Genomic DNA, 17,152 nt, shown 5'->3' with positions numbered 1-17,152 from the left:
AGGAATGTGGTCATAAACTATTATATTTATAGAGTGGAACCAAGTCAAGCCATGTGCATTGGCTCTGCCCGAGCACAGGTATTTTATTCCTAGCAATGCAGACCGATACACATTGTCACATTTCAGCCAATCACAGTTAGTCTGTCTGGATAAGAGTGTTACAGACTGCAATGAATACATTTGATCCTATATAGAATAGAGACATTAGGGTCTACAGGGGAAGGACTGCATTTAGGCCTATTGTATTTTCTTAACTGTGGGCTATTTATCTATTCATCAAGTATATCAGTTAGATTATGAGCCGTATAGGTCTACTTAGACCAAATATCTTTTGAGCTAATTTAGTCTAAGTGGGGTTTTAGCACACCTCTTCCCAGTGCTAATAATTAGTTAAATATGGAGATATGATGTGTTGACTTGACACGGCGTGTGTTACAGCCTAAGTGTTGGGTAAACATCCGCATGTGACTCACAGCACCAAGTGTAGATGGGGTTATTTTTAGTTCCATTTGTGTGCGTGTGGGCGCCTGTCTGCGGTTCTAGGCTATATCTGTTGGTGTTGGTGTTGTACAATCACAGGTGTTTAAGAGCATTTTTCACCCCATTCCCGGTCGACGAAAAATGTCTCCACCCCCCCACCTCCCACCGCAAAACCCCCGCCAAATTCTTTTTCCAGACTCTTTTTTTTTGCTTTACTTTCTTTTTTGTGTACATGGTCCATTGGTCCACCTGCCACAGTCTCACACAATCCTGTGGGAAACACTGTGTGCTCCTTGCTGTGCTCCCATCTGTGCTGCTGTCCCCTCTGGAGCTGAGACCAGCGGGCTAAAACGGCACAAACACTGTTCCCCTGGGATATGAACACAGCTGCTCTGTGCTGCTGTTGTATGAAACAGAATGGGCCACTCTGCAAAGCACTAGAAGCCTACTGGTCAGTGCTGCTGTGAGTGGATGAATGAAAGAAACATATTTTCAATGTTGAGATTAAGGTGATGGGGGGGGGGGGGGGGGTTGTTGAGAGGGATTGGGGAATACAATGGGATGTTATGAATGGGTAGGACAAAAATACATATAATTTCCAGGCCAGGTTTGAAGGATTCTCGGTTTGAAGGATTTCTAAGGAAAATTGAATGTTTGAAGAAGTGTTAGAATGAGGAAAAGGATGTCGGATGTCACATTCATAAATCCTATTCCTTATGTGACGGGCGGGTGGAAGACCCAAGCATGTACCATCAGGCCAAGAGGACATCAGGCATGTCCTAGGTCACTATGTCCCAGGCAGGGCATGATTCAACATCCCCTACACATAGTATGGCTTTACGTTTACAAGGAAGGACACTTAAGGCAAAGGACAAATGGGGTAAATCACGACGTTGTTTTGATGTTGTTATATTTATGTTTCCCTCATAGGAAGTGCCCAACCCCGCCAGAGGAGGGCAGTATGGAGTCATAGTAGTGCCAACTCTGGAGGAGCTGGGCATGGAGCTGCAGAGCCACGCTCTGGAGAGGCTTCAGAAACACATGGATAGTCAGGTAAGCTTTTCCGCCGTGGCCATGATGTTTGCACTGGAACGATAAAATACTTTCAGACAGGTACTTCTCAGAGCCCCACTTCTTAACTTTAGTAAGTCCTGAGTGTGCAATGTATTGTTGTATTAGGCTGAATTCCAAATGAGTCCTTCACTCCCATCCCATGGCATCTGCTTATGAGCCAAGACCTTCTAGGAGTAGGGCATCCCTGGTCTGCTGTTCTGCATCCATGTGGCCCAGGCTGTCTCCATGCTGGAGGGTATGAAGGGGGGGGGGGGAGGAGGGCATGAAGGTGAGGGGGGAGGAGGGCATGAAGGTGAGGGGGGAGGAGGGCATGAAGGTGAGGGGGGGAGGGGGGAGGAGGGCATGAAGGTGAGGGGGGAGGAGGGCATGAAGGGGAGGGGGGAGGAGGGCATGAAGGGGAGGGGGGAGGAGGGCATGAAGGTGAGGGGGGGAGGGGGGCATGAAGGTGAGGGGGGGAGGGGGGCATGAAGGTGAGGGGGAGGAGGGCATGAAGGGGAGGGGGGAGGGGGGCATGAAGGTGAGGGGGGAGGGGGGCATGAAGGGGAGGGGGGAGGAGGGCATGAAGGGGAGGGGGGAGGAGGGCATGAAGGTGAGGGGGAGGAGGGCATGAAGGTGAGGGGGGAGGAGGGCATGAAGGGGAGGGGGGAGGGGGGCATGAAGGTGAGGGGGGAGGAGGGCATGAAGGTGAGGGAGGGAGGGCATGAAGGTGAGGGGGGAGGAGGGCATGAAGGTGAAGGGGGAGGAGGGCATGAAGGGGAGGGGGGAGGAGGGCATGAAGGTGAGGGGGGAGGAGGGCATGAAGGGGAGGGGGGAGGAGGGCATGAAGGTGAGGGGGGGAGGAGGGCATGAAGGTGAAGGGGGAGGAGGGCATGAAGGGGAGGGGGGAGGAGGGCATGAAGGTGAGGGGGGAGGAGGGCATGAAGGGGAGGGGGGAGGAGGGCATGAAGGGGAGGGGGGAGGAGGGCATGAAGGTGAGGGGGGAGGAGGGCATGAAGGGGAGGGGGGAGGAGGGCATGAAGGTGAGGGGGGGAGGAGGGCATGAAGGTGAAGGGGGAGGAGGGCATGAAGGGGAGGGGGGAGGAGGGCATGAAGGTGAGGGGGGAGGGGGGCATGAAGGGGAGGGGGGAGGAGGGCATGAAGGGGAGGGGGGAGGAGGGGGCATGAAGGTGAGGGGGGAGGAGGGCATGAAGGTGAGGGGGGGAGGAGGGCATGAAGGTGAGGGGGAGGAGGGCATGAAGGTGAGGGGGGGAGGAGGGCATGAAGGGGAGGGGGGGAGGAGGGCATGAAGGTGAGGGGGAGGGGGGCATGAAGGTGAGGGGGGGAGGAGGGCATGAAGGGGAGGGGGGGAGGAGGGCATGAAGGTGAGGGGGAGGGGGGCATGAAGGTGAGGGGGGAGGGGGGCATGAAGGTGAGGGGGGAGGGGGGCATGAAGGTGAGAGGGGAGGAGGGCATGAAGGTGAGGGGGGAGGAGGGCATGAAGGTGAAGGGGGAGGAGGGCATGAAGGTGAAGGGGGAGGAGGGCATGAAGGTGAGGGGGGAGGAGGGCATGAAGGGGAGGGGGGAGGAGGGCATGAAGGTGAAGGGGGAGGAGGGCATGAAGGGGAGGGGGGAGGAGGGCATGAAGGTGAAGGGGGAGGAGGGCATGAAGGTGAAGGGGGAGGAGGGCATGAAGGGGAGGGGGGAGGAGGGCATGAAGGTGAGGGGGGAGGAGGGCATGAAGGTGAAGGGGGAGGAGGGCATGAAGGGGAGGGGGGAGGAGGGCATGAAGGTGAGGGGGAGGAGGGCATGAAGGTGAGGGGGAGGAGGGCATGAAGGGGAGGGGGGGAGGAGGGCATGAAGGGGAGGGGGAGGAGGGCATGAAGGTGAGGGGGGAGGAGGGCATGAAGGTGAGGGGGAGGAGGGCATGAAGGTGAGGGGGGAGGGCATGAAGGTGAGTTAGTTTTAATGAGTTCACTCTGATACACAACTAGCTGACAGGTTTAATGAGTTCTACTTGAGGTTTAATAATCAAGACAGATGAGTTAAAAATAAAAAATTTGCATTGATGTTGACACTGTAGCTGTTAAGTTGTTTAGGCACACCCATAGAGGAAGGAGCCGAGCCATGATAAGATCAGGTGCTTACGGTAAGACCTGTGCCGAGCAGCTGCTCAGCAATATTTTCTTTCTCTTGAGCTACAAAAGATACCAGTAATCTGGAAACACTCAACTGTTGTTCCTATCGCCAAAAGACCTTCAATGATTTTAGACCTGTAGCACTTGCATCTTTAGTTATGAAGTTTTTTTTTTTTTTTTGTTTTTTTTTGTTTTTCAGATTTTATCCCCTTTTCACCCAATTTGGTAGCCAATTTAACCCAACTTAGCATCCAATTATCCCCTGCCTATTGCGAAGGATCCGCCGCACGACCCCGTGGCCGGCAGTCCCAGAGGAGGCCGCCAGGCAGACTAGGCTGACTGGCTCCTCGAGCCCAGTACCGTTACTCCGACACCAGACGGGGGCGGTGTTGCGCGACGGATCCTAGTCCAGAAATACTCCTATACCCGCCCTCGGAAGCGGCCGGCCAATATGCCGCTTCCCGTGTGCCTCGGCCATATCTGGATCTGGCGAGCCGGGATACGAACCCCGGCCCCGGTGGGCAGCATGCACTAGCGGCCAGTGCTTAGACCGCTACACCACCGCGGGGCATGAAGTTTTTTGAGAAGGTGATAAAGCAGGCTGTTCAACAGAAGGTGCAGGGTTCTTTAGATAGAGCTGGCAGACATGTAGAGGACGCCACCCTGATGATGCTGAACTGCCTCTATCGTCACCTAGAGGCCCCCTGACTCATGTTAAAACACATGTTTTCACAACAAGACTTGTTTGGCTTGATTATGAGGTTTCACAATTCCTGACATAAGGACCTTTTCATCAAACGGTATGACCCCCATTCTGGCCCACTTACATTGGCTTCCTGTACATTTCAGGATTCAGTTCAAGATCCTCCTGATCACATTTAAAGCCCTCCATGGCATGGCACCCTCCTATATTTCAGATCTTTTAACCCAATACTCTGCAGCAAGATGACTTAGATCTTCTGACCAACAGCTTTTAAATGTCCCACGGTCCAGGCTCAAAACAAAGGGGGGCAGTGCTTTTACTGTTGTAGCTCCAACACTATTGAATTGCCTCCCCCTCACTGTTCGGTTAGCTGAGTCTGTACTACTTTTAAAAAAACGTTTAAAAACCCACTTCTATAGGATGGCATTTGTATTAGTTAATTTCTCTTTATAAGTTGCTCTGATATCTGTATTGATTTTATATTATTATTTGTGTTATTGCTTTTGTGAATTGTTTGTTTCCGTTTTATGAATTCTATTTTACTTTTGTCGTATGCTACCAAATGTACTGTGAAGCACTTTGTGTCTGCTGTCTTGAGAAGTGCTATACAAATAAAGTAAAGTAAAGTGGAAGCTGTTATAGCAGCAAAGGTGGGATCAACTCCATATTAATGTCCATGGTTTTGGAATGAGAAGTTCAACAAGCACATATGGGTGTGATGTTTGGGTGTCCCAATCATTTTGTTCATATAGTGTATCTGTGTCTATGTGTTTACATGTAGGTAAGGACTACCCCCTGCCCATGGTGAACCATGTGTAGGCCCGTCAGATGAATATCGATCTGGTGACAATTGTGCAGTGAACAAGAGAACACAGCTGACCTCACAAGAGGTAGCTATATATATCTGAGTACACCCCCCCCCGTGTATACATCAGGGAACACAGCATAATACTGCTACACAAACTCACACGGTAAGTACACACACACACCCCCCTGTGTATACAGACGGCTCTGATCAGAGAACACAGCATAAACTCACACGGTGAGTACACATACTGTACACACACACTCACACACTCACACACACACACACACACACACACACACACAGTAGTGACCCACAGTTAAACTCACAGTAGGTACGACACACACTGATAGCAGAGCTGACAAGAGGTGATGTACACACTTTACTGGTGCTCTGCCTCTGTCTCCCTCAGATCTAGTGGACGACCCCATGGAGATGCACCTGAAGCGGAGCGGCTCCATAACAGACGAGGGGGCGGAGCCTAACGCCAAGTGCTTCACCCCCGACAACACAGACCACACCCCCGACAACACCGACCACACCCCCGACAACACCGACCACACCCCCGACAACACCGACCACGGACACAAGACCCGACAAAGCAACCGGACCCCCGAAACCGACCGCTTGGCCGAGATCAGCGAGGAGGTCATGGAGGACCGACTACACCACACCTAACGCAACCCTGGCCACGCCCCCTAGCAGTACAGACTCCGCCCAGTGAACATGCATAGAACCACCGTCTCTTTGCTTTCAAATCAAATCAAATCAAATGTTATTTGTATAGAGCATTTCTTACAAGATGCAACTCAACGCGCTTCACATACTGACAGAGCCGCAAGCAGGCAAAAGTAAAAACCTGTACACTATGTAGCCAGGAAAATTCCCTTGCAGCCCTCTACACATAGAGCGACTACTAACCAGTTTGCCTACCAGCACCCAGCGGTGGACCCCCTCACCCCCCCTCGGGGAGCCCCCACCGCCCCACACACCCAGCCCGCCCCACCACCAGCACACCCAGCCCAGCCAAGCAAGCACAGACCATAAAGGCCCCGCACAAGGACGGCCAAGCAGGTGGCCCGTGGCGGAATAGACCAGGCACACGGGGCAGCCGGGGGCCCCCAAGGGGAGGCCCAAGGACCACCAGCGCATAGCAAGCAAGCAAGGGCGAAAAACCTGTACACCATGTATCCAGGAAAAGTTCCTTGCATATTATCAATTGATAGCTTTGACCTGATCCCCACTTTTTAAGACCTGACCTGAGATCAATGGCAAGCTTTATCCATTCAGTGGACCCAGGTTGGGGCACAGTGGCTGGGAACTGACATGTGGTCAGGGGGGACCGAGGGAGAGACTCCCACATAAGCTGCTGTCTACAACCCTTTACACTAGGCTCAGGTACAAAGACTTGAGCATCTGTGCATAAAGTGTTGAAAAATGATTGACTTTCTATGTTGTCGTGGATTAATTAATGAGACTCAAGATAGGAACTTTAAATCTAGGTATGGTATTTATTGAAGAAAATGATCTTTTACAGCTCTAGAGCGGACAGTCAACTTCTCAATGGGAAGCTTTTAATGACTGATACAAAACTCACACACACAGTACAATTGATATATTGTTAACATAGTCATAACATTGATAACGAGTCTGAGAATAGGGAGTAAGTTCTCGTGGGACCGACAGCGAGTCCTAAACGAACTGTTTACGAACACAAGGCCCAAACAGCTCTGTGTTCACAAACAGGACAGCCAGACCCACAACAATCCCACGGGAACTCACCTCATGGAAACATACTGTCACATTCTGTGTGAAAATGAATACCACAGGAATACATACAATACAACATTTATAAGATGAAAAAATCCATTACAATGTGCACGTCTGTTTTTGTTCGCTGTGTTTTCCTGGTCGTGGAACGCTGCTGCCTCTGAATGAACACTCTGCTAAGCTGACAGAGACGTCGACCACGGACGTCGACCACGGAAGCGCTCAGTCGTCCTACTTGGCCTCCTCCTGAGAGGCTCCGAGGAGCCGGGGGAACTGAATGTAGAACGTAGAGAGAGAAGTAGAGAAGTAGAGAAGTAGGTCGCAGGTGTCAGCCTAGTTTCCATGTCTGTCACACAAGGAGAGAGACAGATACCGTCAACTCTCGTCTTTTACAGTCTATGTGACCTACACAGGGCCGGTCCTAGGCATTTAGGTGCCCTAGGCGAGAGTATGATTTGATGCCCCCCCCCCCCTCCCCCCAAATTTTAGGGGCACCACCACCCCCACGGCCCCACCACATTAAGCCACCAGTACTGCCTCATCACCACCCACACATTCAACAGTAAAAATATGGACAACAATGGTTTCAAGACAAAAATAGACAGTAGGCTGAGACATATTTTCATAGAGACATGACATTTATAGAGACAAAATAATTTATATATTTGGGGGGGGGGCATTTGGCGCCCCCCAGGCATTTGGCGCCCTAGGCGACCGCCTAGTTCGCCTATGCCTAGGACCGGCCCTGGACCTACAGGATCCCTCTGTTCAGCGGTGGTGAGGCAGCCCATCACAAAGGACCCAAACTGGGGGACACTTCCAGACTGTTTGGCGTGGTGACCAAAACTGATATATGGCGAGATGGCTACACGGCACATATGAGAATCCATCCATCCATGCCTCGTTTTGGGGAAAACGGCTTGACTTTTTAAAACGTTTTCTCTATTGACTCCCATTCAAAAATGGTAACTTTTCCCGGTGATTTTGAGTAAAATAAAAAATCTAACAATGACAAAAAAGCTGTTGTGTGTAACTGTGAGGACAGGAACGGGAATAGTTGGGGACCCGGCGTCTAAGTAACCGCCTGATCTTATCACCAAACGACATACTTCCTGATGCTGAACCCTTCATGATGCTACTGGTAGAATGCTAATAAAGGCTGTAGTGTATGTTTAAATGTTACAATTCAAACACTTTTTTAACACTTAAATACTTTTTTCTTCTACCAAAGATGTTCTTTTTCAAGATCTATACTGCTATGTCACGTGTGCATTAAGTTAACACAAGTTGGGACGTTACTCATATTCTCTCTTATCAACATCCCCCCCCCCCTCTACTTACTGTTGAAATTGAGTTTCAAAACATTGTTCTAATGGAAGTTGATGAATCACTTAGAGCTAATATGGTTCTTATCCTCATATTGTACATGGGGTAGTGTTTGCCGATTGGATAGTGAGTTGTCCTGGTGATCAGAAGGTCATGAGTTCAAGTCCCACCTGGGAACACCACCACTAGTGTGCCTTTGTTACTCCAGGGAGACTGTCCCCTGTCATATCTAATTGTAAGTCCCTTTGGATAAAAGCGTCTGCTAAATGGATAAAACGTCAAATGTTGGTATTCATCATGAACCATGTTTCTGTGTCATTCAGAGCTTCGGTAGAGGAAACAGTCCTGTTGGAACTAGCTGACAAAGATTTGACCACCCCCCTCTGAGACACTTCAGATCACCTGGTCATGACTAATTTACAGCACTTGAGTGATATAGGCTGCCTGATCACCTGGGTTGGAGTCCAGAGGAGAGGTGGTCATCAGTGAGGTGTTTCTCACACACACACACACACACACACACACACACACACACACACACACACACACACTCTCAGACTAGGCTTTGCTTCTCAGTCACTGTTTTATTCATTTTATGCTTTATACTGTGTGATGTTTTGTTTTATTCATTTTATGTTTCCATCGAGGACCACTTTGGAAACAAGTGTTTTAAATAATGCTTTCAAGTGCTATCCTCTGGACATTACTTAGTGTCATAATGCGTAAATTATTCTATTGTAAATTCCTAATAAAAATCAAATCAAATCAAACTGCTGTAAGACAATTCTTCCACCTTTTCCACACAAGCCTGGCCTTGAAGGCAGCCCTGCCTCAGCCCGAGGTGTTTCATCAGTGTAGGTTGGATATATTCCTTTCTCTTCACAGCCTGTCATCAGGTGCTGATGCTGTTGATATTGGTCACTGGTGTTATTGTGTAACAGATTTTTGTATCTTAAGGTGGATGAAATGCAGAATAATACATCTTGTAACAGTTTTATGTTTTTCTTTGGCAAATCCCTGAATCACTAGTGCAAGTGTTTCCTACGTCAGTCCTACAGAACTATGAGTGTGCATGCTTGTATACCTGCCCAGCACAAACGCAGATATAATTCATAGTATGGTCCAGGCCAGACTGAAGGTCTGAGTCAGGTGTTCCTGTGGGCAGAATCGTGCACACTGTGTACTTCAGGTCTGCAGGACCACAATTGAAGACCCTTGCACTATAGCTACAGTGCCACAGAATGCCATGCTACCTTCAGTAGTGTTTCAAAAGGTTTTGTCTGTACTATTAAGCCCCAGGACCCCCAGCACAGAGTGTGTGGACTAAGCACAAAAAGATGAATCATGTTTTTGTTGCCATAATGTAACATTGTAATCCTATACATTTATGGACAGTATGGTCCATTCTGTCAACTGTGGTTTAATGGTCATGCACATTGCAAATGCAATCGCTTTCCTATTATCTCGAAGCTTTCATATTCATTATGAATAGTGTGTGTGTGTGTGTGTGTGTGTGTGTGTGTGTGTGTGTGTGTGTGTGTGTCTGTTCATAACACACAAGTAGCATTACTGGAAAAAAGATAGAAAAATGGGGGCAGTATCACTCATATATTGAGAAATAATGGCAACTCCAGCTCATGTAAATAGCAATATTTGTATTTTTTATTGTTTTTATTTATTTATAAATAGCAATATCCCAAATGTAAAACGTGAAAGTAAACTGCTATAAGTATGATTGTTAGACACTGCTGTTGATTTACATTGCTGTACATCACCTTTATTTTTATTTTTTTGTCTATTTTTTGTCTTTTTAATTTATTGTCCAATGTCAACTGTTACTTGTGATGGATGTCTGTTCATTGTCTGTTTATTGAAAATAATAAAAACTATTAATCATTTTTAAAAAAAGATAGAAAAAAAAGATAGAGCTGATTTAGTGTGACGCAAGATCCGGAGAGGAGAAGAGGGCAGAGCTGAGCAGCGCTGGTAGACGCCACGTCGGCAGAACCAACGAGATAAACCCCAGAGGTTTTTTTGGGAAAAAGTTTGAAGCGATCGCAGTCGCAGAATTTTGTGTGCGTTAGAGAAATTACGTGGCTATACGTTAGTAGAAAGTAATCGCTTTTAACTACTTAATTAATTACCGCAGCTTGCAACAAAGTAACGATTATTATAGGGGCGATCGACGCACCAGATCATTACCCAGGTGCGTCTGAAGACGCAGTCTAGAACATCAGTCTCTCCTGCGAGCGGCCATCAGAAAGTACAGGGGAACAATGGTGAAGGTAAGAATGTTGCTTAAGTCATGCTTTCATAATATCCTAAGTTGTTTTGATAATCTATCCCCTTATTATGAAAATACGCCAGAACTAAACAAACAAAATGTCATAACATAATTAGATCAGTTGCTATATCTATTAAGTTGAGCGTCGCTTTACTAATAAACATGATAGTCTTGTAGTATAATTATGTATTTATGTTTTTCTTAGAGAGACCTGTTATTGTTAGTCGTTGACTTGTCGTCTTAAGTCTAGGCTATGTGTTTCCCCGTCTAAGTGCAAGATAATCACTGGTTGATCTTTGGAAAATGTATTTAAATGTATAATGGTTGTTCTTATGCAGAATAATAAGAGCCGTTATTTGTACATAATCTATTTTCACCGTCGTGTTCGACTTTGCAAAAAAGACAAACCAGTTTCTAACATGAAGCCTCCAGCCTGCGTCACATTAAAGTTTCTGTGCGTGATTGATCCCAAAACGATCGATTTTAATAAGACGGTACTTGGTAAGCTTGTCACAACTTCTAAGCAGCTTTCTGCGGTTTTTAAAATTGTATATATAGAAAACAATATCTCAATAACAGGCCCCAAACACTCATGAGAGAGTCCTAGTAGGTCTAGAGGACCCTCAACGTGGCGCAAGTCTAGTGGTTTGGAGTTGGAACATGAGGCAGAGAAAGCAGCTTCATACCAGACCTACCTACAACTGATTGGTTATGCGTTTGGATTGTGCATGATGCTTAAAATGATCAGTTATTGTCACCAATCACTGTTATTACTATATCATCATGCCCATTGTACTCAATGTAATATGTGGACAATTCGTTAATGTTGCCTGCAATTGGTTATCTACTCTGTGGACACCTATGATCTGATCTCGTGTCAAGATCTATGACATTAACATGATATGACCTCTGTTCTATGTGTTGTAGAACGCCAACGTCGTCACTCCTGAAGCCCAGCCAGGGACGAGTCTGGTGGGAGAAGAACCCGAACCTGAGAGCGAGCCCACAGCAGGTAACTAAGCACAGTGTCTCCGCACCCTCACCCCCTTATGATTGTACTTTATTTTAAGAGCGAGTTTGTCGAGGGACCCTATAATCATCAGGGATATGGTGCAATTCAGGCGAAAGGGTTGCTTGTTTCTATTTCAAACACGTATCAAGGGAATGTCTGTTTGTGCAAGGGTTGCTCTGTGTTTGTGCGCCAGGATAATGATTCAGTAATAGTTGTCTGCAAAGCAACCTCTTGATTTTGTTGCAGTCCAGCATTAACACACCACAACACAGCCCTAAATAACAGTCTTCACACTAAATAACAGTCTTCACATTAACTGAAATAACAGTCTTCACACTAACGGTCTTTGAGCCACGGAAAAGCGCTATATATAAATATAATGAATTTTTATTATTAAAGAACGCTGGCCTAATACAGGCCACTCTCTGGTATCTGTGGCAGCGTCTCAAAAGCCTTTCCTCGATTCCTCGCCGTATTCTCTAACACACCCTGTAGGAGAAGGTCAAAGGTCAGAGGGGAGGAACCTCACACCTTCTCCTCGCCTTCTCCAATGTGTGTTGGGAAGGAGGTGGAAGAGAGGGGATGCGAGTTATCGAGGAAAACATTTTGAAATTGTGGGTGTCGCACCTGTGGTTTGTCAAGAAGTGGACTCTCTGAGAGGGGTGTCATTCTAAAACAAACACCTTTTCCGGGTTTATGTAGGAGTAGCTCTTTTGACATTTCTAACCATTTAGCTGACGCTTTTATCCAAAGTGACTTCAATTAGAGATTACAGCCTCCCTTGTGTAACTTAGGCCTAAGTGCCTAAGGGCTCACTAGTGGTGTTCCCAGGATTTGAACTCATGACCTTCTGATCACCAGTTCAACTCACCATCCACTAGGCCACCACTACCCCCTAGCCCAGGAGAGGACCTCCACCCCCTAGCCCAGGAGACCTCTACCCCCTAGCCCAGGACCTCCACCCACTAGCCCAGGAGAGGACCTCCACCCCCTAGCCCAGGACCTCCACCCCCTAGCCCAGGAGACCTCCACCCCCTAGCCCAGGACCTCCACCCCCTAGCCCAGGACCTCCACCCCCTAGCCCAAGAGACCTCTACCCCCTAGCCCGGGGAGGACCTCCACCCCCTAGCCCAGGACCTCCACCCCCTAGCCCAGGAGACCTCTACCCCCTAGCCCAGGACCTCCACCCCCTAGCCCAGGAGACCTCCACCCGCTATACCAGGGAGACCTCTCCCCCCTATCCCAGGAGAGACCTCCACCCCCTATACCAGGAGAGACCTCCACCCCCTATACCAGGAGAGACCTCCACCCCCTAGCCCAGGAGAGGACCTCCACCCCCTATACCAGGGAGACCTCTCCCCCGTAGCCCAGGAGACCTCTACCCCCTAGCCCAGGAGACCTCCACCCCCTAGCCCAGGACCTCCACCCCCTAGCCCAGGAGACCTCCACCCCCTAGCCCAGGACCTCCACCCCCTAGCCCAGGACCTCCACCCCCTAGCCCAGGAGACCTCCACCCCCTAGCCCAGGACCTCCACCCCCTAGCCCAGGAGAGGACCTCCACCCCCTAGCCCAGGAGAGGACCTCCACCCCCTAGCCCAGGAGAGACCTCCACCAGTTCTTTGTAATGCATGAAATGGATCAAGGAATAGGATCAAACATGAATGAGCCTGTCCTCCGATTTCTACCTCAATCAGCCTCCACTGGTGTAGAGCTGCATACACAGTACTACTAATGACCATAGAGCATCAGTGACGCCTCCCCATCATCAGACGGCGACATGCACAGTGGTAAACAAATATTTACCTGTGGCACTACCTAAAAGTCTCTCTCTCTGTCTGTCTCTCTCTCTGTGTCTCTCTTTCTGTGTCTCTCTCTCTGTCTTTCTCTCTCACTATCCTCTTCACACTTCACCTCTTGTGTCTCTCTCTCTCTCTCTCTCTCTCTCTCTCTCTCTCTCTCTCTCTCTCTCTCTCTCTCTCTCACACACACACAGATGCAGTGGCTGTGGTGAAGGATGAGGGCAAGGAGCACCCCGTAGCTCAGCCGGGCGTGCTCTGGCGGGTGACGGGCGGCCTCTTCAGCGCCACCAAGAGCGTGGTGGGCGCCACGGCGGGCGGAGTCGTCTGGCTGGGCGGGAAGAGCCTGGAGATCACCAAGTCAGCCGTCATCAACGCCCCCTCGTACGGCGTGGGCCTGGTCAAAGGCGGCGTGTCGGCCGTGGCGGGGGGGGTGTCCTCGGTGGGCTCCACGGTAGCCAGCAAAGTTCCGTACACGTCCAAGAGAAAGGACAAGGCTGAGTGAGGAGGAGGAGGAGGAGGAGGAGGAGGAAGATAACGACGCAGATGATGATGATGATGATGATGATGATAATGAGGGACTTGACACGTGCATCACCCCCCCACCCCCCCTGAGCCATAGGAAGAAGTGACGGGAAGCTGATAGCGGAGTTTTCAAAGCAGACTATTTCTTTTCACCTTTTTCTTCTGTTTGTACAGTGCCTTCACTAAGGTTGTTCCGAGTGCCTTCAAGTAGCTTTCCCTTTATTTTTGTTTGTTTGTTTTTCCCTTAAGTATGTGTGTTTGTTCTTTTTTAAGAGTGTGTGGTTCTCAGTGTTGAAGAGGGAGGGTACTGTTATTCAGGCAAGCTTCTCTCTCTTTGTTTGACATCCTCTGGGTAGTCGTTGCCATGCGGCACAGTTCTAGGATCAGATTACCCTCTCGGAATCATTAGAGGGTGACATGCAAAAACTGAACTTAGAACAGTGTCTCGAGGGATTTATCCTACTGTCCTCTCAAGGTTAGAGATGTTGGGTTGTGCTGTTCCTATAACTTAGCCTGCCCAGTTATATTACTGGTTCAATGACTTTCAATGGCTTATTTTGTATAAGCTTCTTTTGTGAACATTCTCCAAATACTATACACAGAATATGCTGAAATGGACATTAAACACAGGGTGAGGATATTGCTTTTTGTGGCCTGAAAAGGTTTGATATTGTTGTGAATACTGCAGGCTGTGGGATTCTGTGAAATACAAGAACTCTGATGGGTCTATGCTGGGGGCGAATCAAACGGCTGGTTATTCAAGAACTGAAAACTGATGCGAAAAATAAATTGTAACTCAAGGATTTATCAAATCATGTCAGCAGGATATTTGCATAATGAAAAATCTAGTAAGAATTTTTCTGTATGTGCAGTTATGAGCAGGAAACATCTATTTTACAGTTACACTAAAGAAGAGATCTATTTATTGTTGGAGGGCTAGGCTCTCACCTGTCTATTTTGGCCCCTTTTTAACATTTGTGAGAATTTCAGCATTTCAATGCAACAGTTTAGGTTAGGTTATTATTATTTTGTGTATTTCTGCCACGGCAGTGTTGTGGCCAGAGGAAGGCTGATGTGAATGTCTTGTATGGTTGTTTGTACTTTCCAACGATATAATAAAGTTTTATTGGGAGGTTTGATGTCATTGTGCCTGTCTTATTCATAGATAGAGAAATTGTATCCTACATTCTGTGCGGGTTAGGGTTAAATGACGTGTAAAATTAAAATGATCCTCCAGGGGGGTATTCCATCAACGTCCCTAAAGGAAAATCCAGGCTTATTTTGATTTGAGATGCCACCTAATTATAAGGAAGATTAAAGAGGGTGAGTATATCTTTAATTATCTTCACTCTTGTTTTTAACCAAGGTCAATATGCCATACTATTTTCTCTGAGCATGGCTGACATAAGTCAAGATGCAGGCTGCATTCAACAACACTACAAACCAAAGACCAAAGCAGGAGCAAGCTGGCACCCAGGGTAGAACTCTCTCTGTCTGACAGTGTCCTTTCATTGGTCTGCCATGGCCTAGTTTTAAGTGCACTCCTTGTACTGTAAGCTGTGCTCATGTGTGTGTTTTAAAGATTACTGTTATGTCAAGTCTATTTAAACAAGCTGATAACCCATCATTATCTTATCTCTTTCTCAGAGAGGGTGTTGTTTACATGGACATTCTCCTGAGCCACTTCCTTAAAGGCAGACTGAAGACAAAAGAATGGTTCCTATTTGCATTGCAGTAAGATGACAAACAGGAACAGTCATTGATATCTATAATAGGGGAAATAGGTATTTAATCCCCTGCCATTTTGGTTAGTTTGCCCACTGACAAAGAAATGAACGGTCTATAATCTTAATGGTAGGTTTATGTTAACAGTGAGAGACAGAATATCAACAAAGAAATCCAGAAAAACACATTATATAAAAGTTATACATTGATTTACATTTGATAGATGGAAATAAGTATTGCAAGTTAGCTAAGTATAGCAAAACATGACTTAGCCTAGTACTTGGTGGAGAAACCCTTGTCGGCAAGCACAGAGGTCAAACGTTTCTTGTAGTTGGTCACCAGGTTTGTGCACATCTCAGGAGGGATTTTGGTCCACTCCTCTTTGCAGATCCTCTCCAAATCCTTAAGGGTTTGAGCTTCAGCTCCCTCCACAGATGTTCTATAGGATTAAGGTGCAGAGACTGGCTAGGCCACTCCATGACCTTAATGTGCTTCTTGTTCAGCCCCTCCTTTGTTGCATTGGCCGTATGTTCTCAAGACCCCCAGGACCAAGCTCCGCACCATGGGAGATCGGGCCTTCTGCTCGGCTGCTCCCAGGCTGTGGAATGCTCTCCCTGACCACCTAAGGGCACCACAGTCTGTGGATGCTTTTAAACCAGGCCTTAAAACCCACCTTTTTAATAGAGCCTTTTTTTTGCCTTTTAATTGAAAATGTTTATTGTTTTATCTTCCTCTTTTTAATTGTAGAACTCTGAGATTTCTTATGTAAAGTGCTTTTATAAATAAAATGTATTATTATTATTATTATTATTATTATTATTATGTTTTGGGTCATTGTCATGCTGGAAGACCCATCCACCACCCATTTTCAGCGTCCTGGCTGAGGGAAGGAGGTTCTCGAGTCAAGTCAAGTCGAGTAAATGCCAAAGATGCTCGATTTTGGTCTCATCTGACCACATCACGTTCTTCCAAGCCTTCTCTGAACCATTCAGGTGATTAGATGAGACCAAAGATCATCTAGCTTTCTGGCATCAACTCAACTCAGTTTGGAGCTGATGTGGTGCACTTGATTCTAATTTTAGGCATTTGAAGTAGTAATAAATGTCGGGGTCTCCTTACTTTTTCCTCAAGAAAATTGCATTTCTATTAATTACATTTTACATACCTTTTAATATTTTCATTTTTAAGAGATTTATTTTCAGTTTAAATATTGTTAAAATGAAGATCAAATGTCCATATGTTTAAATATGTTGAAGAGTATGTTTAAATATATGTTGAAAAATATATGTATGTTTAAATATAATACATACAAAGTTTTCATGGGGTGAAACATGACTGTATAAAATGGATGAGAAAGAAGAAATCTTCAACGAGGGAAGAACACTATTGTATTTCCAACCATTTAATTTCAGTTCAAATATAATTTAACAGTATACATGAACCTGAGCATAAAATAAGAAGAGTTTAAACAACATATACAGTACAATATTATCTCAGTGAAAATCGACTCTATAAAATTTTAATGCAAATACTACTTT

General features: G+C 47.0%; 1 protein-coding gene across 1 annotated transcript; it reads left to right on the top strand.

The window, feature by feature from the left end:
* Nucleotides 1-10,274: 10,274 nt before the first annotated feature.
* On the top strand, nucleotides 10,275-15,022 carry LOC308173347 (transmembrane protein 263). The gene is made up of 3 exons (XM_080548358.1): nucleotides 10,275-10,557; nucleotides 11,484-11,568; nucleotides 13,562-15,022. The coding sequence occupies exons 1-3, from the start codon at nucleotides 10,549-10,551 to the stop codon at nucleotides 13,867-13,869; spliced, it is 402 nt and encodes a 133-aa protein (XP_080404484.1). The 5' UTR covers nucleotides 10,275-10,548; the 3' UTR covers nucleotides 13,870-15,022.
* The last annotated feature ends 2,130 nt before the right edge of the window (nucleotides 15,023-17,152 follow it).

Source organism: Nansenia antarctica, assembly GCF_963989245.1.
Source record: "Nansenia antarctica genome assembly, chromosome: 18".
Classification (NCBI taxonomy): domain Eukaryota; kingdom Metazoa; phylum Chordata; class Actinopteri; order Argentiniformes; family Microstomatidae; genus Nansenia; species Nansenia antarctica.
Note: the sequence above shows the minus strand (reverse complement) of the source record. Positions and strands in the feature narration are given on the sequence as shown.

Excerpts from the sequence above, each read along its gene's own strand:
- LOC308173347 (XM_080548358.1), top strand. Across the intron at positions 11,569-13,561 it reads TGAGAGCGAGCCCACAGCAG|ATGCAGTGGCTGTGGTGAAG; the intron begins GTAACTAAGCAC and ends ACACACACACAG.